Below are 24351 nucleotides of genomic sequence, written 5' to 3'. Positions count from 1 at the left end.
AAACATGCCTATGAGTTAATTCCCCCCCCCCCCCCCCCCCCCACACTTCTTGGCAGGTTCCTGAACTTGCCTCTCTGCCACCTGCCCATCTGGCAGTCAGCTGGTCCCATCATCTCCTGGCACCGCCAGGTCTGTACTTCCCTTTGTAAACACCATCAGAACTTGCCTCTGAAGCACCGCCAGGTCTGTACTTCCCTTTGTAAACACCATCTTCTGAGAACTTGCCTCTGAGTTCCCCGGGGTGCCAAGTCGTGATGGAGCACCAGGCCACATTCTGAAGGAGCCCATTCTTGGTCTCCTTGGCTCTTGGCTCTAAACCAAAAACAAAATGAGTATCAACAGTAACAACAAAAGCTGGCTTCTTTCTCTTACTACAAAGAACAAGGAAGCATGGGTCGTTTTTGCCTAATAGGCTGCTATAAAAGCTGTGGTCTGAGGGTGGGGTAGCACACTTACGACAGGGTGAGGGCTGAGCCAGTGTTTAATAGACTGGCAGATAGAAAATGAAATGCCTTTTTTTTTTTCTTGGTCTGCAAGCAGCCAAGATTTGAGCAGAGAGTCTTTGTTTAAAAGTGCCACTTGCAAAAGGTTTCCAGAACCATCAGACCATAGAATATCTTCCTGGTCATAAAATTTGCACTGGGGACCGTCCAGTCTCCGAACATATCACCACTCCCTTCTGTGGGCGTAGCCCCTCCCGCCCCTCCGGAAAGAACACCCTGGCCCTCTGCCTCGTCCTTCGTCTTGGTCTTCCTTTCCTCCTTTGGAAGAGACTGGTGCAGCACTTCAGTCTGTTCCCGTGGGTGGACAGCCCACATACCCACGCTGCCACATCCCCCACTGGATGGCTAGGTACTGATTTAATCAGCCAAGCACAGAAAAATCTTTTGAAAGTGATGTGACCACACAGGCAGAGACTGATGAAGGCCATCTCAACTGTGCTTCCCTTGGCCCCCAGGGTCCCTATTGGGGACGCATGGCTGCAGTGATCCTATTCATAAGAGGTGGAAAACTCCCTTCTTGCTAGGCCACTGAGGTCCACCACCCCAACCCCCTTGGGACATATGTTGCATTTGGAAAAAGTTTACCATAACAATCCATATGCTTTTCATGGTTACTGAAGTCCAGGTAGGATTTTGGTAGACAGGAGGGGACTTATCCAACAAGGTAAGATCACAAGCATAGAATGGGAGTATTCATCCAGGAGACAGCAAACACACCGCCGGCTAAGCTGATGGTCTGTGTTGAGAAGTGGTGGGAGCAGAGACTGCGAAAAAAATTTAGATGACAGAGTAAGTTGATTGTGCTAGCAATGGAGATCTCCTGAAGGTCTACTGAGCTCAAGAGTACCCGAGGGAAATGGTGTTTAGAAAGATGCACGGGCGATACATGTGAAGGGTTAGAAGGAAAAGAGGTGAGGGGCAGCAACATCAGCTTAGAGGTGACGCAGAAATCCAGGAGTGAGGCCACAGGATCTGAGCCTGTTGGTAGCATCAGGACTGAGGGACAAATGGTGGGGAGACAATGTAATGAAAGAACCGCCAGAGCTTATAACTGATGGGCATGTGAGGTGAGGGAGAGGGAGGAATCAGATAAGAATCTGTAGTGACTGGGCTTGCAGAGGGGGCGTCATCTGGATTCAAGAGTACAGGGAAGACTGTTATCCTCTCCCCAGGCATGCAAAGAACCTGGTGTGTGTGGGGGTTGGGGGGAGGCTTTCTCAGAGTCCCTTTAGGAACGACTCACCAAGTTCTTTCTCTCTCAGGAAAAAGACGTGACTCCAGATAAAAACCTACTGACCAAGGTACAAGATGCTGCCCTGTGGCTGGAGAACTTGCCAGACTCCAGACCTGCCAAGGCTTCCCTCTCCACCACCTCCTCCATCGCTGACTTCTTCCTCGCCCTCACCATCTGCAACTCCGTCATGGTCTCCACAACCACTGAGCCCAGGCAGAGGGTAAGGATCAGTGACGGAGGGAGTGGCAGGGGAGGGGAGGAAGGGTAAGGGCAAGGGGTGACACCCTGAACAGGAAGACAAGACACTTGGGCCCTAGCCACAGTATCGCCATTTTATCCCTCTGAGACCTTGAACTCTTACCCTTTCTGGGCCCCAGTTTCCTCATTTTTAAATAAAATAGAAAAAGTTATATATGAACTCTCAATGTAGCTTTCAAATTTTGTGTCTATCTGTCTGCAGGGTAGATATTAAGAGTTAATATCGCCCTAACCGGTTTGGCTCAGTGGATAGAGCCTCGGCCTACAGACTGAAGGGTCCCAGGTTCGATTCCGGTCAAGGGCATGTACCTTGGTTTCAGGCACATCCCCAGTAGGGGGTGTGCAGGAGGCAGCTGATTGATGTTTCTCTCTCATCGATATTTCTAACTCTCTAGCCCTCTCTCTTCCTCTCTGTAAAAAATCAATAAAATATATATATTTTTAAAAAGAGTTAATATTTACTGAGCACTTGCTACATGCCAGGCTCCATGCCAAACACTTTGGCTACGTTATCTTTTAATCCTCACTACCCAACAATCCTACGCTGTTTGGCTTTGCATTTAACAAGTGAAGAAACAGTGCTAGCCAGTTTGGCTCAGTGGTTCCCAGGTTCAATTCGGTCAAGGGCACAGGCCCGAGTTGCGGGCTCGATCCCCAGTAGGGGGCATGTAGGAGGCAGCCAATCAATGAGTCTCTCATCATTGATGTTTCTCTCTCTCTCTCCCTCTCCCTTCCTCTCTGAAATCAATAAAAATATATTTTTACAAAAGAAAGAATAAAAGAGATTCCGCCAAAGTTTAAAAAAAAAGTGAAGAAACAGGCTCAGAGAGCTTGAGTAATTCAACAAAAGATGTATGGTTAATACATGACAGAACCATCTGTATGACTCCATAACAGCATATTACACTGGTCTCTGCTTTTATATGGGGGTTAGAAGAAATACCGCCATGTGTGATGTTCTGCCAATTGGGAGATAATGCAGCTGGATGGCCATTTATAGGAGATTAGACTCTGAATTATTTTTTAGCACTGAAATTAGCTGTGTCTTTAATTATCCACTGACTCTCACCCAGGCTCCCCTGTGAGTACCTGATGAGAATAATTGGGTGTTATAATTTGTGGCTATGAAATTAAGAAAAAGGTTCACGCAGGCACCAACTCAGAGCTCCCCCCCTTCTTATATCCTGATCCCAAACCACCCTGAGAAGTCACTTCAGCCGCAAAAAAGTCACCAGGTTATCAGAAGTCTTCAGGGAGCTTTGAGAGAAGGCAGCGTTACCTGAGAACTCTGTTTTCAAGAGGAGGAAGCACCATTCTGGGGAGGACAGCATCCGCCTCTCAATCTTTAAGTGAACAGGGAGGCTTCAGCTGGCTGGCCGCTGGAGGTCCCAACCTCTGGAGTCGGACAGAACCAGGCCTGAGGCCCAGCTCTACTCCCTGTACACTGGTGGTGATGGCCAATTTATTTAACCTCTTTGTGCCTCAGTTTCCTCGTCCATAAGTTGGGATAATGATAGTATCCTGTAAAGTTAGGGAAGATGAAATGAGATGACGCGTGCAAAGATAAAGGCTCTGGTAAGGGTGTGGGAATGTGGACTCTTACTATGGGTCTGGCTTTTGTCTCCTTTTCTTTCCTTTGTCTCTGATTAGAATGGGATGGTCATTACCAATCCCAGGAATGTCAGGGCTAGAGGGAACATCTGGCCTGACACTCTCATTTTACAGGTGGGTAAATTGAGGCTCACCTAGAGGAGACGACTTGCCCACAACCACAGAGGGCCCAAGTAATCCATTTCTTGCAAAATGACCTGCAGATTCTGCCACAGACCGCATTTTTCCCCCAATATTGAGAGTAATGTTCTCCTTCCCTCCTTCGATCCCAAGGTCACCATGCCACCTTCGACCAAGGCTCTGGGGACCTCCCTGGAGAAGATCCACCAGCTCTTCCAGAAGTTGAAGTTTTCAAGCCTCAGCCAATCATTCTCCTCCACCGCGCCCTCCGACACAGACCTGGGGGACAGTTTGGGGACCACCATGCCCACCACGGACTCGGAAGACAGAGACGACGCGTCTGTGTGCAGTGGAGGCTACTCGACTGATACTGACGGCGGCTACAGGAGCAGCACATGGGACCAAGGTGAGGCCCTGGCGTCTGGGTCGGGCACTTCCTTGGAGGAGGTGCTGGAGGACCCGGCCCTCGGCCCGGCCAGCCCCGAGCTCTGCTACGAGGCCGAGAGCCCCGACGAGGCTGCCCTGGTGCACGCCGCCCATGCCTACAGCTTCACACTGGTGTCCCGGACGCCGGAGCAGGTGACTGTGCGCTTGCCCCAGGGCACCTGCCTCACCTTCGATGTCCTCTGCACCCTGGGCTTTGACTCTGTCAGGAAGAGGATGTCCGTCATTGTGAGGCACCCGCTGACGGGCGAGATCATCCTCTATACCAAGGGCGCCGACTCGGTTATCATGGACCTGCTGGAAGACCCGGCCCGCGGTGAGTCCCTCCTCACCAGGGCTCCAGGAAGAGAGGGCTCCGTGGTTTAGGAGGCAGCTTGGGAGGGGAATGATGAGTTCAAGTTACAGCGCCACTCAGCCCAGCAGATCCCCAGGAACACGGGCCACAAGCTGCTCTCCTCACAGCGGTTCCTTAACACACGCTTCTTTCATTCCACGTGCCCTTGACCTGGAGAATGACAGAGCTTGGGAGCTAGACTTCGGGGGGTCTTGGAAGAGCAAGTCTCTTTAACTCCTTTATCCCCATTTCTAGTTTTCCAAACTCATTTAAACATGGATTATCCATACACTATATTTTAGCAGGACATCCATTAACATATCCTAGAAAATACTGTGGTCCTCATTCTTAGTTTTGGAGAGAGAGACCAACTGAACCCAGAGAGGGAAGTGACCTCAGAGAGGAGGCGAGGTAACCAGTGACACACCCTCGGCCCAGGTACCCTGAGGCCTTTCATGCCGTCAGACTTCCCTGCCAGGCTCCATACACTCTGGGAAGCCTCAGGTGGCCCTCTTTATCATCCTTTCCCCCAGCCTCTCCCAAATGGATTTCCATAAACTCGCACCAAGCCAGAAAAATGTTCCATAATCCCTAGCTATCAGTGTCTAGTTTGGGAGCAGCATGAATTAGTGCACAGACGCTTCTTGATGGCTAACAAGGAGAAGACGGTTATGGGGCTATGATTCTCCCAGAGTAGCAGGTTCCAGCCAAGCTTTAGAATTGCCAGGCAGCTCTGTGCCTCCTGCATTACCAGCTATGGATCAAAGCCAAGAGGTTCATGAGGATGGATGAGCGTTTAGAATGGGAAGGAGCTGATTAGGTTTCTTTATCCCCACTCTGGCAGAGGAGCGAATTCCGTGTTTCGGAGTCAAGGGAGCCACAGTATTCTGTCCCTGGACAACAGCCATCAACGCTGCCCTGGAGATGGTTTTTTATTTGTTCCTCACCTGAATGCAAAATGGATTAGAGATGCTTCCAATAAAAGACACATGAGCAATGTTACTATTAAGAATTGAGAACTAAAGCTTTGAAAAGGAAGGGGGGAACTAACCCTAGGTGTAACAAATTTATGGTGTTTGAACGTTCAATTTGACCATGAGGTTTCTGTTAGCCTGAGCAAAAAAAGGTCAATTCGAAGGTAACCAGATAGAAGGCAAAAGGGTTTAATTTTAGAAACTGATGTCTTTGAAAATAAAATACTTCAAATAGTGCTCAATAAGACAATGCATAAAGACTGTGCTTCAGGCACTAAGAAAACAGTCACACCTTCTGAAAAAAGAGAAAGTAATCTTTGAAAGAATTTTTTCAGTTTATAAAAACAGCCATAGAATAGTATCACGGGGGAAATCAGAGCTCATTGTGCTTTCTTATACTTATCTTACTGTTAAACATTGTATTTTTAATTTTGCATTATATGAAGGGATGGATGAGGTACACGAAATCTGTTTACTACTTAGGGCCTCTGAAGATCTCAATCTAGCCCTGGTTAAAAAAAAAATAACTGAAGCTTTTTCCAAACTTAGCTTTATAAAGTGCTGCAATTGATTAGAGATGTCTGGGACATCTTAGATAAAGTAAGTGGCGATAGCATCAATCCTGCCCCATACCCACAAACCCAGGATGAAAAATTCCTTTTATCTGGTAGATAAAAGTACTGGAATTCAAGAAAAAGATTAATAGCATCAATCCTGCCCCATACCCATAAACCCAGGATGAAAAATTCCTTTTATCTGGTAGATAAAAGTACTGGAATTCAAGAGAAAAAGATTAATTTTTTTCTAAAAGAAATGTATTATGTAGGACTTCATAAAGGGGACTTTGAGCAACACAATGAAGTCTTTTTCATTCTAAAAAACTATATTGGTAGGAAATGCAAACAATTTTTTTTTCTAAGACCATTTCTTGCAGTGTGGTGAAGAACTTAGCAATGAGATTCAAGTCCAAAGCTGTGTTGGAACCTAACTGGATATAAGGACTGAAGTAGATGACAGAGAAGGTGATGGATAGGATGTCCAACACTTAGCAAACCATTGGTCATCCAGGGATAAAGTGGCTACAAGGAAAGCACCTGGGGTCATAATAAAGATCCAGCTGTCTGGTCCCTGATTCAGCAGAGCTTCAACTGAACCTGGGAATCTCTCTTTTTTGTTTACGTCCCCAGATAATTCTGATGCAGACAGGTGTTTGGTAAGAACACCTTGGACCACCTACCCTCCTAAGTAGTGCATTTCTCAGCCAAGCTTTTGATGATCAGCTGTAGAGAGCAGACAAATGAAGGACTCCCAGAGATCACCTTCCTGGGCACCCTGACAGCCAGGAGAGTCCCTCTGGTTCTGTGGAGGGCTGTGAGGGGATTTCTCCACTAAAGATTCCAGGATGTTAAGAATGGGGATCCCTGAGCATTTGTATATGACCTCATGCGGGACAATGACTCCTTCACAGTGACTGACACTGATGTGGAAAAGAAGCTGAGGAAAATCCGAGCCCGGACACAGAAGCATCTAGACTTGTATGCAAGAGATGGTCTTCGAACGCTGTGCATCGCCAAGAAGGTGAGAACAGATTCCTCGTTAAGTACGTGCAGGGCCGCAACCCCGATTTTCTCTTTTCTACTTCTTTTTAGAAGACCCTTAATGTGGGTTGCTTTAACATTTTCAAAATTAGCTATTTTGACTCACCACAAAGACCCAGGACTTTTGACAATTTTGCTGGGGCAGAAATCTGAATGGCAAGGTTCCATATCAGTGTGGCTATTTGTATATACAATTGGTTACCTCTAACTCATAAAATAATGTCTAATGTTATAATTTTGCCTTCAGCATATTCTTTTAAAATCTGAATTATTTGCATAGATTGGGAATTTGGGAGATTTTATGTGATCACCTAAAAGTCTAGATTTCTGGTTTCTCCCAAAAATTTAGAGGAGCTGTCAAAGTGGGTCTCCATTCTGGAATGGAAGCAAATAGCTACAGCCACGTAGCAGCTGATCCGTGAGGAGAAATGTATTCTGCTGTGTTGTGGTTGGCCACAGTCCCCACTATTCCCTATTGTTTCCCTTGGCCCAGTTATAGTCATGTAGATTACCTACCTCACCTCCTGCAGGTCTTTAACTTGGCAGCCCCTGCAGGTGATGCAGACAGAGAGCTAAGAGTTCCAGAGCACCTAAAATCAGGGAGGGAGCTATGATGGACATATATTTCTAGATGGCTGGATTTATTTCTTCATAAATCCCCAGATCTCATCTCTTTTATGGTCCTTAGGCAACCATAAAAATGTAAGAGTTTATGAGCACCCACTTTAAAGCCAGACCTACCTGGGTACAAGTCTCAATCTCGCCACTTATCTGTTGTGTGACATTGGGCAAATTTCTTCATCTCTCAGAGTTTTGGATTTTCTTATCTATGAAATGGTGTCAGCGCTCCTTACCTCATACAGTTGTCATGGAGATTAACATGTATACATGGGACAGCAACTAGTGCTTACTACTCTATAACTGTAATTATACTATCTTCTATTTTCCATTGAAATTATTTGTGCCTATTTTGTCTCCTCTAATAAAACTGTGAATTTCGCAAGAGCAAAAGACCTACTCATGTCCCCTTGGTTTTCCCTAGGTGCCATGCACAGAGAGAAAATCTAGGGCTATTCATTGCTGTATTCATGCAATTCCAGCACAGGGGTCTAAAGTACTATGGGACTCCAAGGGAGGAAGATGTGTCCTCTAGTTGTATTCTTCCAGCTTTTGGGTACCATCTCCAATAGCTGGTGGAGAATTCTATCAGGCTGTGCAAGATCTGGATGCTGCTTACCTGTCCAGCCTCATTGCTGGCTCTTCTCTTCCTGGCTCTCCATCCTTCGGCCAACTGGTGTTTACAAGGAATAGACAAAACCAAGTTCATTGCTTTTTCACAGCCTTTGCACTTGCCCCTCCCCATGACTGAACCCTTCTCGTCATTGGCTCTCAACTTGTATATCGCCTTGTCTAAGAGACCTGAAGATTCAAATGAAATAGCCTCTCTTCCCACAGCTATCCCTCTACCCAGTCTCTCTCTCCCTCCCTCCCCCTCTCTCTCTCTCTCTCTCTCTCTCTCTCTCTCTCACACACACACACACACACACACACACACACACACACACACATCTTCAGATCACGCTCTTTAATTTCTGCATAGAATTCCTTGAAATGACCTATTATTTTAAATTATTTACTTGGACAATGTCTCTTACCCTCCAGTAGCACATAAGCCCAGGCATGCAGGGATCTCGTCTGTCTTGATCATTGCTATACCTTCAGTGCCCAGAGCAGGGCAAGAGCTCAACAGATGTTTGGTGATAATGGAACATGAGGATCAATCCTTCATTGATTCATGCAGTCAAGAAAGCAATCACTGAGGAGAAGGCCCCATCTAATTGTGTAGAGAAGGTCAAACAGGCACATAGGAAGGAGAAGGAATCCACTCAGAGTTGTGAATGAGCCTATTCCTATCCCGTAGGTCCTAAGTGAAGAGGACTTCCGGCGATGGGCCAGTTTCCGGCATGAGGCCGAGGCATCCCTCGACAACCGAGATGAGCTTCTGATGGAGACCGCCCAGCATCTGGAGAATCAACTCACCTTACTGGGTAGCTAAAAATAAGCCCTCATTAAATGAAAAATAGGAATGCTGTAAGCTGGAAAGGGAGTTCTTGGCCCTGATTCTGACACTGCTACAAATGTGTCTCAATTAGGAACCTTCCCCGGGGTGCCTTTCAAGAGATTTGGCACAGACTGTGCCAACATGCAACCCAGATTCCACATGCAGCCTCCTGAGGGTGCCCGGGAGCATTCCTGCAATCCCTGCTGGATGAAGCCTAGGAGTCTGGTTGCTTCTCCCTCTAATTGTTCAAATGTTTGTTGAGCACCTACTGTGTATCAAGTAGCATGTGAGGCATTGGGGCTACAACAGGGAACAAGAGCCACGGGGACTTGGCCTCCCAGAGTCTAAGTCTAGTGAGGAAACTGACTAAACAAGTAATTAAACAGTGGGATGAGGGCTGGGCTGGGAGACTTACCAGATGGGATGGAAACACAGAGTAAAAGGTGCTAACCTGGCCTGGGGCCAAAGTGGGTGCAGGAAGGCTGGACTGAGTGGAGAAGAGGAGTTGGTCAGGCCAAGGGGGAGAGTGTTCCAGCAATGGGAAGGGGCCGGCTCGTAACTCAGGTCTGCTATGGCTAGACCATGGAGTGTGGGGGAGAGGGGTCAGCAGGACCCAGATTAGGAAGGGCCATGCACATCACATGCTGAATGTTTGGAGAGGAGACGGGAGGGAAAGCAGGGACAGACCTGTGCTTTCTGCACAGAAGTGAGATTGGTACGCTGTGGGGAAGAGGAGCGGCATGGAGGCCACAGTTAAGAGCCAGCTTTGGATTCCTGGTGAACGAAAAGCATTGCTGAGAGAGCAGGGGAGGCTTCATTTATCGGGATTCATCTCACAGCTCGGGAGTCAGATCTAGGAAAGGCCATGTGGGCGCAGCATGCACACACTGGCCACAGGGCAGCTTTCTTCCACCTCAGAAGGCGATGCTGACCTGGGCACAAGGGCCAAGGCGTGGCTCTGCCAGACCTTGCTGTGTGCCCAGGGACACATCCCCACAGCCTCCGAGCCTCGCTTCTTCTCTGGATAAAACCCACACCCCAGGCTGCTCAGCCAGGCCAGGTGCAAGGGGACAGGAAGGCCCAGCGCTGCTGCAGGAAGCCTTTCTATAGAAAAGCAGCAGCAAGATTTGGACAGGTGGGTGGCCAGCCGGGTCGGAATTCTGCTCCACCCCTCCTCCAGCCTTTCGCTTCTGTGTTTCGTTTCTGTGTTTTGTTTGCTGCCTCCCAAGGCCCCCTTGAAAGCTGGTCACAAGAACTCATTTCAACAGGCGCCAGAGGTCTCTAGGCCAGACAGTTCCACCCACCACACAAGGTCACCGCAGGGTCATCCCACCAGGGCGCTGACCCTCCTCGCCCCTGAGGTTCCTTGTTTCGGGAGCACTGGTCTCTGTTGGTGAGCAGTGCTGACCGGCTGGTTCCACAAGAGAGAACACACTTGTCAGGGCCCGTCGGCCCCCTTTGCTGGGAAAGGCCTTCATGCCTTCCTCTTTCGTTTTCTCTTTCACATACACCAAAAAAAATGTGTTTTTCCTCCTCTCGCCTTCACTCTGCCTCCCCACAACATCCATCAGCTTCGGAGGCCCACCTTCCAAGCGAACCCTGGGAGGGAAAGCTGAGGCCGGGCCATCACTCTTCCCAGGGTTGTTTACCTGGCTGTTTGGGCCTCAAATACAAAACAGGCACATTTCTTGACAGCGAGGCTGTTTTTCTTCCCTCGAGGCGGCTCGGGAAGGAGAGGGCTGGGGCCGGGCAGAGAGCTCAACTTGCCACCAAGAATCCGCCCTGCCCTTGCGAAGCTGCCTGGCATTCTCGCTCGGCCCCAGAGGAGGGTGATCTCTTCACTATGCATCCAACGTAGCTGCTTTGCCAACCTATTGTCACTCGGAATCAGTGAAAGAAATGAATGCCTTGCTCCTGCCCAGAGTGAAATGGGTCTGTGCTCTGAAATGAATCTCAATTTAAATGCCAGTTTATTTTTGCTTAATCACTGTTATTCAATATTTAGGTTGCTGCAAAGCTGGAGATGATTCAAAATGTATGGAAGCTGCATGTTTAATTCTCTCCAAGAAAATGAGCAAAAACCTGGGTCTCTGTTAATTCTGCTGGGAGCGGTTGCATAGCCAAGATTTCAGCCTCTTTGTTTCTCTCCACTCCCACTGCCACTATGCCGGCAGCTGTCTGCACTCCTGCTCGGCTTCTAACTGTTAGCCCCAAATTATTCATGCTGCTTGCTGCAAACTCCAATCCGTTCTCTAGAATGATGTTCTTATAACTCAAAAGTAATCCTGCCACTCTCCAACTTAAGTCCCTTTAATAGCTTTCTCGGCTACCAAATAAATCCCACTCTTTCAATGCCCTGCTCAGCAAAGCCTATCTCCTGGCCTCGATCTCTCACCCCACTCTGCCTCCTTTTCTGTGTCTTCTCTTACTCTGACCCCAGGGCCTTGACACATGCTGATCCCCCTGCCTGGAATTCACTTTCTCCTCCACCTCTTGGCTTTATCTTCCAGGTCTGAGCTTAAAGGACACTTTCTCAGCAAGGCCTTCTCTGACCTTCCAGATGAAGTTAGGGTCTCCTGGTATAGGTTTCATCCTGGGCTTCTCATATAGCTCAGTTATAAACCCTTATTCAACAGAGTCTGGAGCTTGGAGGGTAGGGGCCAGCTCTGTGTATTTCACTGCTAAATCCTGGGTGCTTAGTACAGCCTAGAATGTGGAGGATACTTAATAATTACTGCCTGGCTCGATAGGCCTTCACGGAAATCAGGCAGCTGCTTTTCCACCATGTGAATGTGATCTCCATTGTCTCTAATCACTCCAGGAGCCACTGGGATCGAAGACCGGCTGCAGGAAGGAGTTCCAGACACAATCGCAGCTCTGCGGGAAGCTGGGATCCAGCTCTGGGTCTTGACTGGAGATAAGCAGGAGACAGCGGTCAACATCGCCTACTCCTGCAGACTGTTGGATCAGACCGACACTGTTTACTCCATTAACACAGAAAGTCAGGTGAGGCCACAGTAGGGCCCAATGCCCAAGTGCAGAGTAGCTTGGGCCAACAGAGGACGGGCTTATGGGTGGTATTGGGGTATTTGAGGAAGCCACCCTCCCAACATCTTGGAGCTCTGAGGACCCTGACGTCAAGCAGCCCAGTGTCCTCTAACGTCATCCCCACATCTGGTGGGCCAGTGTATTTACATTATGTCTAACAGCACATACGCAAAAGTCCTACCTCTCCTGAATTCTACCCTTGGCCCAGCCTCCTCGTTCCAGATGAAGAAACTGACGATCACTGAGGCTGTCACCTGCCCAGGGTCACCTTGTGGTTCTGACAGAGTAAGTCTAGAATGCTGCTCTCCTGCAGGCCAGTGCGGACTGCATGACACCATGCTGTTTGCTCTCAGAGCCTCAGTGGTTGGTTGGTTATACCTTGGATGAACCATCCATTGAAAAAAGCCTCGGTTAAATTGAAATTATTCTGAGTTTACAATTTCAGCTCCAATTTGTAAGTCACTTTGGTTTGCCACAGAATACATCCTGGAGGGAATGACACACAAGATGAGTCCATTTTAATGGGTTAGGGGAGAGAGAGAGAAGCACAGTTCTAAAACTGTTATTTTTTTTTTCAACCCAACCAGGTTATGGGTGGCAGAGAGCAAGGTTTGGAGAGAGGGCTGTGTACAGTCTGAAAAAGAATATTCAAAGTTGTAATGCGATTTTATATTTAAGTCTATTTTCACAACGCAAACTGCAGAAAGTGAACTTCCACTGTCTTGTTGGGAATATGGGAAGTGGGCACTGACTTGTATGCTCCTATCAGAAGGAGGCAGGAATGGCCTTAGATGTGGGTGTTAACAAGGAAAGCACTGTGTTGCAGGGGTGGTGAGTGGAGGGGACCTGGAGACCTAGAGCATGCCACAAGGAGAAGGGTGGAGCAGAGGGAGGGAGGTGGGAAAGAAAGACCACAGGAAAAAGGCAGGAGGAGGATGGAATCTCAGACTTTCATTGTTGCCTGAAGCTGATCAGGATCCAGAAGTTTGTGAGGTTCGAATTTGTCATTTATTTCATGAAGAATCCACATATGCACCTTTTTAAAAGGTAGTGTACAGCCCTGACCGGTTTGGCTCAGTGGATAGAGTGTCGGCCTGCGGACTGAAGGGTCCCAGGTCCGATTCCAGTCAAGGGCATGTACCTTGGTGCGGGCACATCCCCAGTAGCGGGTGTGCAGGAGGCAGCTGATTGATGTTTCTCTCTCATCGATGTTTCTAACTCTCTATCCCTCTCCCTTCCTCTCTGTAAAAAATCAATAAAATATATTTAACAACAAAAAAAAAGGTAGTGTACACTATGAAAGTGCCTGAGGCCCTTGATATGAGTTGGAAAACCCATTTACTTTCTTGTGAGGTGCACAGATGATGCTATGATTAGATGAAACCCCAAAGAATTGTCTAAATGAAAATAATGTCAGGGAAATATCTGGCATTAAGATGATGCTTAGGAGAGAAAGTAATTTGCAGCTTGCTTGAGTGCTTGATCCCTGTAATAGTGTCGATGTCACCCTACTCTGCTGACAATGAAAATGTTGTTCACAAAGATCATTTCACTCAAGGTGATTCTAAAAGGACTTGACAACATCGCAAACCTGTGAGCCAGCCTGTGTGTGTTGGGGGTTGAGGGGGCGGGTTCTGTGGGTTCTATTAAATGCAATGCATTCCTGCAGGAAGCAGATGTTTGCTGATTAATTAGTGAAAGGTCCAAAGGAACAGTGGGCCACACTCCATGTTTTCAGTCACTATCAACTCTTTAAAGTTGTCTGGGACCTTCCATGATGGTGCCTGATTGTTAATTTCTACCCATACCCCCGGATGTGCTAAGCCTACGAGTCTTTCTCATCTTCTTGTCTGGGGAAAAGGAGTGGATGCCTGGATATGTCAAGAGAGACCCTGGGGAAATCCATTCTAAATCTCGGATTTATTTCAACCCCCGTTTAATGTAATTACATATTCAGTGGATATTTTCTCCAAGGGTTTTTATCTGCCTAATTCATTATAAATTGATTTAGAGCTACTGTTTCTTTGTTATGCATCTTAAAGCCATAAGCAAGTTAGGGGACCTGTCTAGACCTCAGGGTTTTCAGCCATAAGATGAGAGAATTAATAACCCATCACTGGAAGTGTTGATCTGTTAAGGGATCTTAGAAGGAACTATAGTATTAAATAGAAACTAATAATAGCAGCTATTATTGTTATTATTAACAACATATTTGAAAGCTTAATATTGTGCAGATACCATAACTCTGAACTTCATTTAGAAAAGATTTATTTCAGAGGCTATTTGGGACGATTAAATAAGATCATAGAAGGAAAATATTTATTAGCATAGGATTTGTATTTGTTAACAAATTATATCAAAATGTAGCCACTAAAAGAGGAGAAACATTATTGCACAGTTTCTGTGGTTTAGGAGTCCAGGAGTGGCCTAGCTGGGTATGTACCTCTGGTTCAAGGTCTCTCGAGGTTTCAGTCAAGCTGTCAGTCAGGGTTGTGTGTTCAGCTAAATGCTCAATGGGATGGGTCGTTTGGGGATGGAGGAGAGTCCTTCGTCCAAGCTCATGGACCATAATTGTTAGCAGGCCTGGTTCTTGCTGTGTGGGCATCTCCACAGAGTGCTCTACAGCCTGACCGCTGGTTTTCCCCAGGCAAGCCAAGCCATCCAGGGCACAGTGGGAAAGAATGCGGCATTGGTAGCCAGTCTTTCAAACTAACCTGGAAGTGGCATCCCATCACTTTTGCAGAATTCTCTTCGTTAGAAAGGAGTCACTTAGCCCTAGCCCTCAGGAGATTGCACAAGGGCATGAATCCTGGGAGGTGGAGATCACTGAGAACCAGCTAAGGGGCTGCCTACCACAGCATCCGACATACCAAATGTTAAATGAACAGTAACTATTGGGATTCTTACATAGAAAATTCAAATTTTGGGGTTTTTACTTGGAAGCTTACGTTTTCAATGACTTGCTGCGGTTCTATGCTGGAGGAATTTTTAAAATGTATGCTAATCCCAACTTCCAGCAAGGACTAACTTGATCTCTTTCCCAAGTAAGTATTTCAGGTGTAACCAGTGGCTCCTTGAACTACTTCCTGTGGCGCTTTAGGGTCTGTGCACACTGACTGCCTCTTTAGTGTTTCCTAAAGGAAGCCTCGGGAATAATAAGCTGCAGTCCTACTGCCTCCAGAAAAATTATAACATTTTCAGAAGCTTCTAGATCAATGGTTCCCAAACCTGTCATTTTAGAACAACTTCCACCATTTTTAAAAATCCACGTATTGCCTGTACTATTTTTTATTTAATGACTTCATTTAAATTGACTCACTTTGAGCATTTTAAAATTCATTTTTGGAAGAAATTTTTGGCACGGCAGTAAATGAAAAATACTGCTAAGAAAAGACCATGTGAACGGCACAATGCTATTAAAATCGATAATACAGTTGGCTGCCACAGTTTTTCTCTAGCTTTATTTTAAAATGATGTTTATGGAACATAAAGAGGATGAAGAATATATTTAGAACCAAAATCTGACATAACCAAAAGGAATGGAGGAGAATTGATAAGAGGAAATAAACTTCTTCACTATGTTTCAAGGTAAACAGGGCAGAAAAAAATAAGTTTCTTTAAACCAATAAGACTTTCACATCCATGTGCAGTAAACAACACATTCATACCAACAGATAAACACACAGTTCATGTATTTTTTTCAATTAGGAGGCCACAATTTGAGTAGTATTGGTCTGCCTCCACTACTAAGTTGGATGACCTTGAGCAAGTTACTAAAAATTTCAGTTTCTATTTCTTCTTCTCTAAACTAACATTGGTAATAACCACCCTACCTACACACAGGACTGTTCTGAGGAACAAAGGATAGCTAAAATGACTGACACACAGAAAGCATTATTCTAGCACATATTGTCCTATTTACCATCACATTAGTATTATTTAATATCTCATACCATCCCCATATCAGTCCCCATCTTGCTGAACTATCGCCATGCCCATTCCCAAGCAGTATCTCCTATTTTGGCCATTAGTTTTGATTCCAAATTAATATAGCTTTGATGTTGTTTGAAATATTGCAGAGCAATATAAAAATCAGAGAATGTTTCTCAGGTAAGCGATCCGTATGGTGGTAGAGTTTGGTAACTATTTTACTGAAGGATAAAGTGAGATTTTAAACCCACGTTTCCAATGTTGCTTACTAACACCAAATGCATTATTCCGACTCTTTACAGGAAACTTGTGAATCCATCCTCAACTGTGCCCTGGAAGAAGTGAAGCAATTTCATGGACCACGGAAGCCAGAGCGCAAGCTCTTTGGGTTGCGCCTACCTTCTGAGACACCTCCCCCCGCCTCAGGAGCCGCAGTGCCAGAAGTTGGATTGGTCATCGATGGGAAGACACTGAATGCCATTTTCCAGGGAAAGCTGGAGAACAAATTTCTGGAGTTGACCCAGTACTGCCGGTCTGTCCTGTGCTGCCGCTCCACGCCGCTGCAGAAGAGCATGATCGTCAAGCTGGTGCGAGACAAGTTGAGCGTCATGACCCTTTCCATAGGTACCCATCATGCTGAGATGTGGGTGGCAGTTTTATAGGGCTAATCTGATGAGAGGCCTGGACCAGATTGGGGGATGGGGGGGTTGTCAGGTATCAAAGTCAACATGCTTAGGCTGAAGGTCATTGTCTTAAAGGGAGAGAGGTCAAAGTGACAAATGTGGCAGCCAGGAGATGAAGCCGAGGTAGAGAGTGAATCAAAGTTCTCAGGATTAGAAAGTCAGCTACAGAAAAATCAGGACTTGGATGGAGGCCAAAGCCAAGAGGGGCCTCAAATCCAGAAGCTCATCTACACCCAGGCCAACTCACTTCTGGGATGTAGACCATTTCCCCTTCAATACTTAACACGAGGCACAATGCTATGAACCTCAGGTGTTTGTGGATTTGATACTCTGTTGAGTGCTGATGGCTGGTGGGGAAATTTAAAAGTTGGGCCTGTCCCATATTTAATTTTGTATGTTCATTCCTATATACAAGACCCAGCACAAAGCACACACTCAATTAAATGCTGGCTTGTTGTTTGATGAAGAATTCCTCATAGGAGACTAAACTTTAATCAAGGTTGAGGTAGAGAAGTAAAGCTTGTACTTACTTCAAACCTTCCAGGAACAACCAATCCTGGTTTACAAGAATCTTACTGGTCTCCATTAACCCTCCAGCCACCTTCCTCTCTGCAGCCACTTTCCTCTCCCCAGCATTCTAGGTTCCAACCAAGAGAAACTACTTCCCATTCTCTAAGAGCCTCGTCCTCGCTCTCTCTATCTCCCCCTCCCTCCCTCCCTTCCATTCCCCTACACTCTCCCTCACCCCTTTTCTCTCTCTTCCCCTCCTTCTAGGTTCCAACCAAGAGAAACTACTTCCCATTCTCCAAGAACCTCATCCTCTCTAGTTCTCCCTCCCATTCTCCTACACTCTCCCTCGCCCCTTTTCTCTCTCTTCCATGCCTTTGCACAAGCTATTTCCTCTGTAAAACCCTCCTACTTCCAATCCCTCCTAACCTCCCTTTTCTCTGGGAGCTCCCATGGCACACAGCCCTCCTAGCTCCAAACTGCTGGTATGCTTTCTATGATGGCCTGCCTGCTTGGGAGACCATGAGTCCCTGAGTAGAGGGACAATGTCATTCTTACCCACCACAAACTGCTGGTATGCTTTCTATGATGGCCTGCCTGCTCGGGAGACCATGAGTCCCTGAGGGACAATGTCATTCTTACCCACCCTTTCATCCCACGCCCAGCACATACCATACAAATAGTAAATATTGTATTTATTTAGGGACATTCTTGAAAAGGGTTCCAGGTTCTCTTCTTCTTACACAGACATGGAAAGAGATTGTCCTTCCTGGCATTCCAAATAAGAAACCTATTATATGTTGTTCTTTTCTCCTGGTATTCAAGTAAAAACAACACCCCCTCCTAAAAAAAAAGAAAAGAGGAAGTGGGCAGAAAGAATATAGGGAGCATAGCTTTAGCCACTGCATTCTAATTTTATTCCCCTGAATTGTCCTCTTCAAAACTTTAGACACACACAAGGCAATCACCTGAGACTGATTCCCTGAAGTATGAGATTGGCTTCATTCCCATAGCAACAGAGACAACACCAGCAGGGTGAGAAAGAGCATGATTATACACCTCCACTCCCACTGGTTTGCTACGGGAAGAGGTGAAAGGGTGGATTTGTTCTGCCATGGGGGAAGATTAAAATTATGTGCTGCTCTGCTATCAAGGAAAAAAATCATCATAAGAATAATGGCTATTAATAATGATAAAATTTTTAAGATCAGTACATTTTGTTGCCCCATAATTAGGGGAAGAAAATTCTCTCCCCCAATGACATATTTTCTATGATGTCTAATAGAGAGTTAATTGCAGATTATGAGAACCTTCTGGGAAAAGAGGTGGGGTCAGGAGGTGAAGGCAATATAGTGTACAAACCACAGCCCACAGGCTGAATCCAGCTCACTGCATGCTTTTATATAGGGATGCTGAGAATGGTTTTTATTTTTCTAAATGTAAGGACAGTTGTTCAATTTTGCATCTTGGCTGACAAAGCCTAAAATATTTACTATCTGGCCCTTTACAGAAAAAGTTTGCTAAACTCTCCTGTAATAGATAAAGCATTAGGAAGAGGCTTATGATCTATACAACTCAATGTGTAGAGCTGTGCTGTCCAAGACAGTTGCCCCCTAGCTATCTGTGGCTATTTACATTTAAAATTAAAATTAAATAGAATTTCATGAGCCACATTTCAATAGTCCCATGTGGCTAGTGGTTTCTATGTTGGACAGTAAAGATATAAGACATTTCCATCATTACAGAAAAATCTATTTGGTAGTACAGGCCCTAACAACCTCCAGTTTCCTGAATTTTCATTGAATGAGAACTCAATGGGACTAAATGTACCTCAACCAAAAAAGTAGTCAATCTGATTTGTCTATATTCAAAAACAAAACTAAACACTGTCCAGGTCCTTGAATACCATTGACAATCTGATGACTTAGTTGTCCAAACATACCAGTTGTCTTAAAATGGCCAGTATTTCATGTCATAGTGAATTCGGGAAGGTATACCAGCTTTGGAATCGAAAAGATCTCAATTTTCCTAAGTGTCTTCACTAGCACTTGTCTTGCATTACTCTTGCCAAGTCCCTATGTTGCTCAAATTCTCCATTTGCTCTTCAGTAAAGTCCATTGTAACATTTGTGAAGGCCTTTTGTGTAAACTATAAGCACAGTTCAAGTCCCACTCCCCATTTATTCCCAATAGCTAATACTGTGCCTAGAAAAAGGACACAAATATTTGTTGAATGATAAAAAGTAGGGCTTCTTGTCCAAAGAAGAAAAGACATCTCTCAGGCCAAACACCATAGCAATTGACTTTTCCTGTAAAACTAGAGAAATGTTAAAAGGATTCAATTAAGTACAAATGGAACACTTTAGAGCTACTGGTATAAAAACCCTCCTGTGTCCCACAGCAGTTGGACCAGGAATAAAGATACCTTATGACCGCTCTTCTTTCAGGTGACGGAGCAAATGACGTAAGCATGATTCAAGCTGCTGACATTGGGATTGGAATATCTGGACAGGAAGGAATGCAGGTACTGTTCCCATTAATTGTTCTTGTTTCTTCCTTGTTCTCCTTGGTCACTGTTGGAGAGTTCGGGTATTTTTCACAGTTGGGTGAACTTCTCCCTGAGAATTTTGCAGAATTATCATTTGAAAGTCAGGAGGCGTCTGTGTCATAAGCCTCCATCACCAGCTCCCTCCTGCCCAGTCCTTCAGAACACAAAGGAGATCAAAGGATGCTTGGCTTTTTACAAACGGCTGGTGATACCTATGTTCTAAAGCCAAATAGTGCCCAACCACTCAGGGAAGCATTACCACCAAACCTAATGTTTTTCCTTAAGTCCATCTGCCTACATGCACGGGCCCAAAGATATGTACCAGCAGGAGTTTGCAGTATAGAAAGTTTAATACTGAATTGGCCGGAGACAGGGAGCTAATGTGAAAGCCGGACTCCCAAAAAGCATATAGGTTACAGATTGTACAGGGAAAAATCACAAGACACCATGGTTCAGGGGTCCAGCTGGGAGCTGATTGTCAGAGGTGAAGCAAGGGTGATGAATCCATTCTTCAGGTCTTGAGGACAGCTCTGAGGTCTTTTCCGGTCCCTCTGTCCTGTCTCATGGGAAAGGAGTTAAGGGGTTCTTCCACCTTAGGGCTCAGGAACTGAAACATAAATAGGTCAAGATGTTATCATTAGTCTGCCATGTTAGTCAGGTCTGGGGTACTGTCTTCTGCTGCCTTGGGGGTTGCTGAATCTCTGGAGGAGAGGCTAGGGGAGAGGGAGAGGTTTCTAGAGTTAGAATTTAAAGTTCAATTTAATCAGTCATAAGGACCCCCAGTTTCAGAAGCCTAAGCCTTCCTCTGACTGCATGCTTCCTCCCTAGATTCATGCCAGGATTTATAACTAAGCTTGTCCAAACCTCACAGTGTTAAGAGTTCTAGGAACTGTGTCTTGTTCTGAGTGACCCCAAGGGCAGAAGACACATGCCATCTGAGCGTGGAGCGAATGGCCTGCCTCAGGAGGTGGCCAGGGGTTTGAGGATTATTTGCCTGGAAGCCCCTACTCTCTGGGTAACCATCAAACCCCTAGCATGGTGCCCGAAACACACTGGGCCATAATAAACGCTTGTTGAACAAATAGAAGGAGACAAAAGGCCAAACTAGACCACTGGCCCCTTCTGCCCTGCCCTTTTTGAATTCTAGTGAGAAAGAGCCACCCAAGGGCACCACATGAGGGCAAAAGGCCTCTCAGACTCTACTAGCTATGGACCTAGAGCAAAGGCCTGCCCTCGGGGAGCCTCTGGGTGCACGGGCAGCAATGATGGATGCTCTGTCTCTGTTCTGCCCTCGTAGGCCGTCATGTCCAGTGACTTTGCCATCTCCCGCTTCAGACACCTCAAGAAGCTGCTGCTGGTGCATGGCCACTGGTGCTACTCCCGGCTGGCCAGGATGGTGGTGTACTACTTCTACAAGAACGTGGTGAGTGGCCTGTGGCAACCTCCCGCCTGGGCCTGGGGAGTCTTTGCTGGGGACCAGATGTCCCCACATTAGACAAAGCATCTCAGCAGGAGGGGAGGAGTCAGGCTCACCTGGATTTTGAATCCTGATACAGTCCCTTACCAGCTCTGTGACCTTGGGCAAGACAATGCACTTCTCTGGGCCTCGGTTTTGTCTTTGACGATATGGGTTAAAGCATCTGGTACCTGGGAGGCAGCGTGAGTAGTTACAAACATGGACTCTGGAGTCAGACATAATTGGCTCAAATCTAGGCTCCTGTATTTGGCAATGGCCCTACGCCTTAGTTTTTCCATCTGTAAAATGGGGCTGATAAAAGTACCTTTCTCATATATTTGCTCAGAAGATTAAACGAGAGCTTGTGTATAAAATGATTGGCATGTAGTAATTACTCGGTAGAGTTAGCCTTTGTTTTTCATCATTGTTGCTGCTGCTGTTACTCTCAGACGGGCTTTATAAAAGAGATTTATTTTCTGACTGCAAGGAAGAGAAGGATCTGAAGAACAACTAGTGTGGGCTGAATGATTTGTGGATTTGGGTTCACTAGTGTGGCTTTTCTCTTAGATGTCCTCCCCAGATAGAGCCACTCTAATGCAAGAGCCAAGGTAAAGGTTTAAGATGAAGTCCGTGACTTCCACCCGACCCAAATGTCACTTCCCAACAGGGGGTTCACAGAGGTCAAGACACTGAATAAAATATCTATCGGTAAAAATGTTTAGACTAGGGAGGTCATCTGAGTTTCAGTCTTGCCTGATCCAGCATGCTGTGTGAATGTGGAAGAGTCACTTAACCTCTCTGAGCCTTGGTTTCCTCATGAATAACAGGAAGACTATCACCCTCTCTGTCCCTTGGAGTCTTATCAAGCAGCTTTAGTGTCAGAGCTCTGGAATGCACGTAGCACTTTACAAATACAAGAATTTGTTTCTCCTAAAAAATATGTTCATTTCTGTCTTGTTGATAAAGGTTCAAAGCAGGCACACACCAGCTGAGGTATTAAAACTGTCGGAGGCCCTTGCTTGAAAAGCCCTGGATTAACAAGGGGTATAGGAAGAAATCAGCATTGCTGTGCTAAGGGAGAAAGCAAGGGCCTGAGTTTTTCATTATCTAGTTCAAGGACCTTTGACTAATCCCCAAGAGTGTCCAAATAGATTCCACTTCTGTTTGCATAAGGGAAGAGGGAGGACTGAGACCAGAAGAGGATGGAAGAGAATAACATTAGCCAAGTAGCTGCCTCAAAATTGCATTTTCCCCCTCTTGCTCCATCCCCCAGTCCTGTTTGTGAGCGCCCTCACAGTTACCCTTGCTCAGGAGTGAGCATTTTTGTGCAGAGTTCAATATATCAACAAAATGGCAAAAAAATAATAATGTTAATTTGATAAGCTGGATGATGATACTATTTCAGCAAGTTTATGCAAAGTCACAATTTGACTTGAACCCACTTTGTGCATGAAAGACTGTTTAGTTAGAATTCAGCATACCTCTGTTTAATTTTTTTTCTCTTGGCCTCTAAGGGAATAGTTCTTCTGAATGAGCCCAATCTCTTCCCTGCATAAATTTGTGAAATAGAAAAGGCAACCTTGCCAGCCAGCCATGCTTTCAAAACTTAAATGATATTTATTTCCAGCCCGATGCCTCGCTCACAAACGGAGATACTGACGCGCATTATCTCCCTTTGCAATTAGAGGGTGGAGAACTATGAGTTCCACATGCGAAACCAATTTCAGAGGGGATTAAAGCCCGGCCTGCTCTGCAATGTGAACAATGAATTAATTACCTCACCCTGGCTTCTGGGGAGGAAAGGCAGGCGCCCAATCTGGCGACGCCATCACCAGGTTCAACGCACTCCCTCCAAGGTGCCAAGACTCCCGACAGAGGAAGTGGAGAAAAGCGAGGTCCTCCCAGGGCCTCAGAGGAAGAAAACCCTCTTTAATGTTAAAACTCCAGCATGAGTGTTAGGAGAAAAGAACAACTAAGATAAGCAAATGATTATTCAAATCATTATCGAACACCTACTTTGTGGGGAACATTATCAGGCACTTGGCATAGATGCCTACAGTCTAAATCAGGGCTCAGCAAACTTAACTCTGCAAAGGGCCATGTAATAAATATTTTCAGCTTTGTGGACAATCTAGCCTCTGTCACAACTGCTCAACTCCTCTGTGGTCCCATGAAAGCAGTTATAGACACTGTGCAGATGAATTGAGGTGGCTGTGTCCCGGCATTTGTGGTTGGATTGGCTTGTCATCTCCTGGTCTCAGTAATCATTGCTTCTCGAGATATCATCTGGGGACCAGCAGCATTAGCATTACCTAGACACTTTTAGAAATGCAGATCCTCAAGGTCCACCCCAGGCCTGCTAACTCAATCTGCATTTTTAATACAATCCCAGTATGATTCCTACGAACCTTAAAGATGGATAAGCACTAGTATAGGGGAAAGAAACTTAATTTTAAAAATATCTGCCTGGAGGAAGGTCAGGGTGCTATGGGCATATCTCTAGGAGACAAGGAAGCCAAGGCTCAGAGAGGTTTAGTGACTCTCCCACGTTCACACAGCCTGCTGGAGTCAGGCAAGATTAAAACCCAGATGACCCCCTACTCTAAATATGTTTGTCAATAGATATTTTATTTAGTGTCCTGACCTCTGTGAACTCCCTGTTGAGAGTGACATGTAGGGTCAGGTGGAAACCAGGAAGAATAACCCAAAAGTGGACTGAGAAGGCTTGAGGGTGGTTGATGAGAAAGAATTTTGAAAACTCAGGTGCTGGTTGTAGCACTTTCTAGCTCTGAACTTGGGCAAGGGGTAACTGATTATCTTAGAGCCTCTGATTCTTCATCTATAAAGTGGGGCTAGGAATATTATTAACATCCTATATAATAAAGAGGTAATATGCAAATTGACCATCACTCCAACACACAAGATGGCCGCCCCCATGTGGTCAAAGACGGCCACCACAAGATGGCCAGCAGGGGAGGGTAGTTGGGAGGGACCAGGACTGCAAGGGAGGGCAGTTGGGGGTGATCAGGCCTGCAGGGGAGG

General features: G+C 46.0%; 1 protein-coding gene across 3 annotated transcripts in view; it reads left to right on the top strand.

Annotated features, from left to right (window-relative positions):
• The window catches only part of ATP10B (ATPase, class V, type 10B), a 187605-nt gene that overhangs the window by 148874 nt on the left and 14380 nt on the right, over nucleotides 1–24351 (top strand). For all 3 annotated transcript variants that reach the window (XM_005870568.2, XM_005870569.2, XM_014543172.1), the window contains 8 exons: nucleotides 1766–1957; nucleotides 3880–4486; nucleotides 6947–7056; nucleotides 8998–9124; nucleotides 11960–12144; nucleotides 16419–16740; nucleotides 19753–19829; nucleotides 21151–21276. In XM_005870568.2, coding sequence (XP_005870630.1) covers nucleotides 1766–1957; nucleotides 3880–4486; nucleotides 6947–7056; nucleotides 8998–9124; nucleotides 11960–12144; nucleotides 16419–16740; nucleotides 19753–19829; nucleotides 21151–21276 — 1746 coding nt within the window. The remainder of the gene's footprint in view (nucleotides 1–1765; nucleotides 1958–3879; nucleotides 4487–6946; nucleotides 7057–8997; nucleotides 9125–11959; nucleotides 12145–16418; nucleotides 16741–19752; nucleotides 19830–21150; nucleotides 21277–24351) is intronic.

This window comes from Myotis brandtii, unplaced genomic scaffold (genome assembly GCF_000412655.1).
Source record: "Myotis brandtii unplaced genomic scaffold, ASM41265v1 scaffold32, whole genome shotgun sequence".
NCBI classification, from domain to species: Eukaryota; Metazoa; Chordata; class Mammalia; order Chiroptera; family Vespertilionidae; genus Myotis; species Myotis brandtii.
This window is presented reverse-complemented; position numbering and strand designations above follow the sequence as displayed.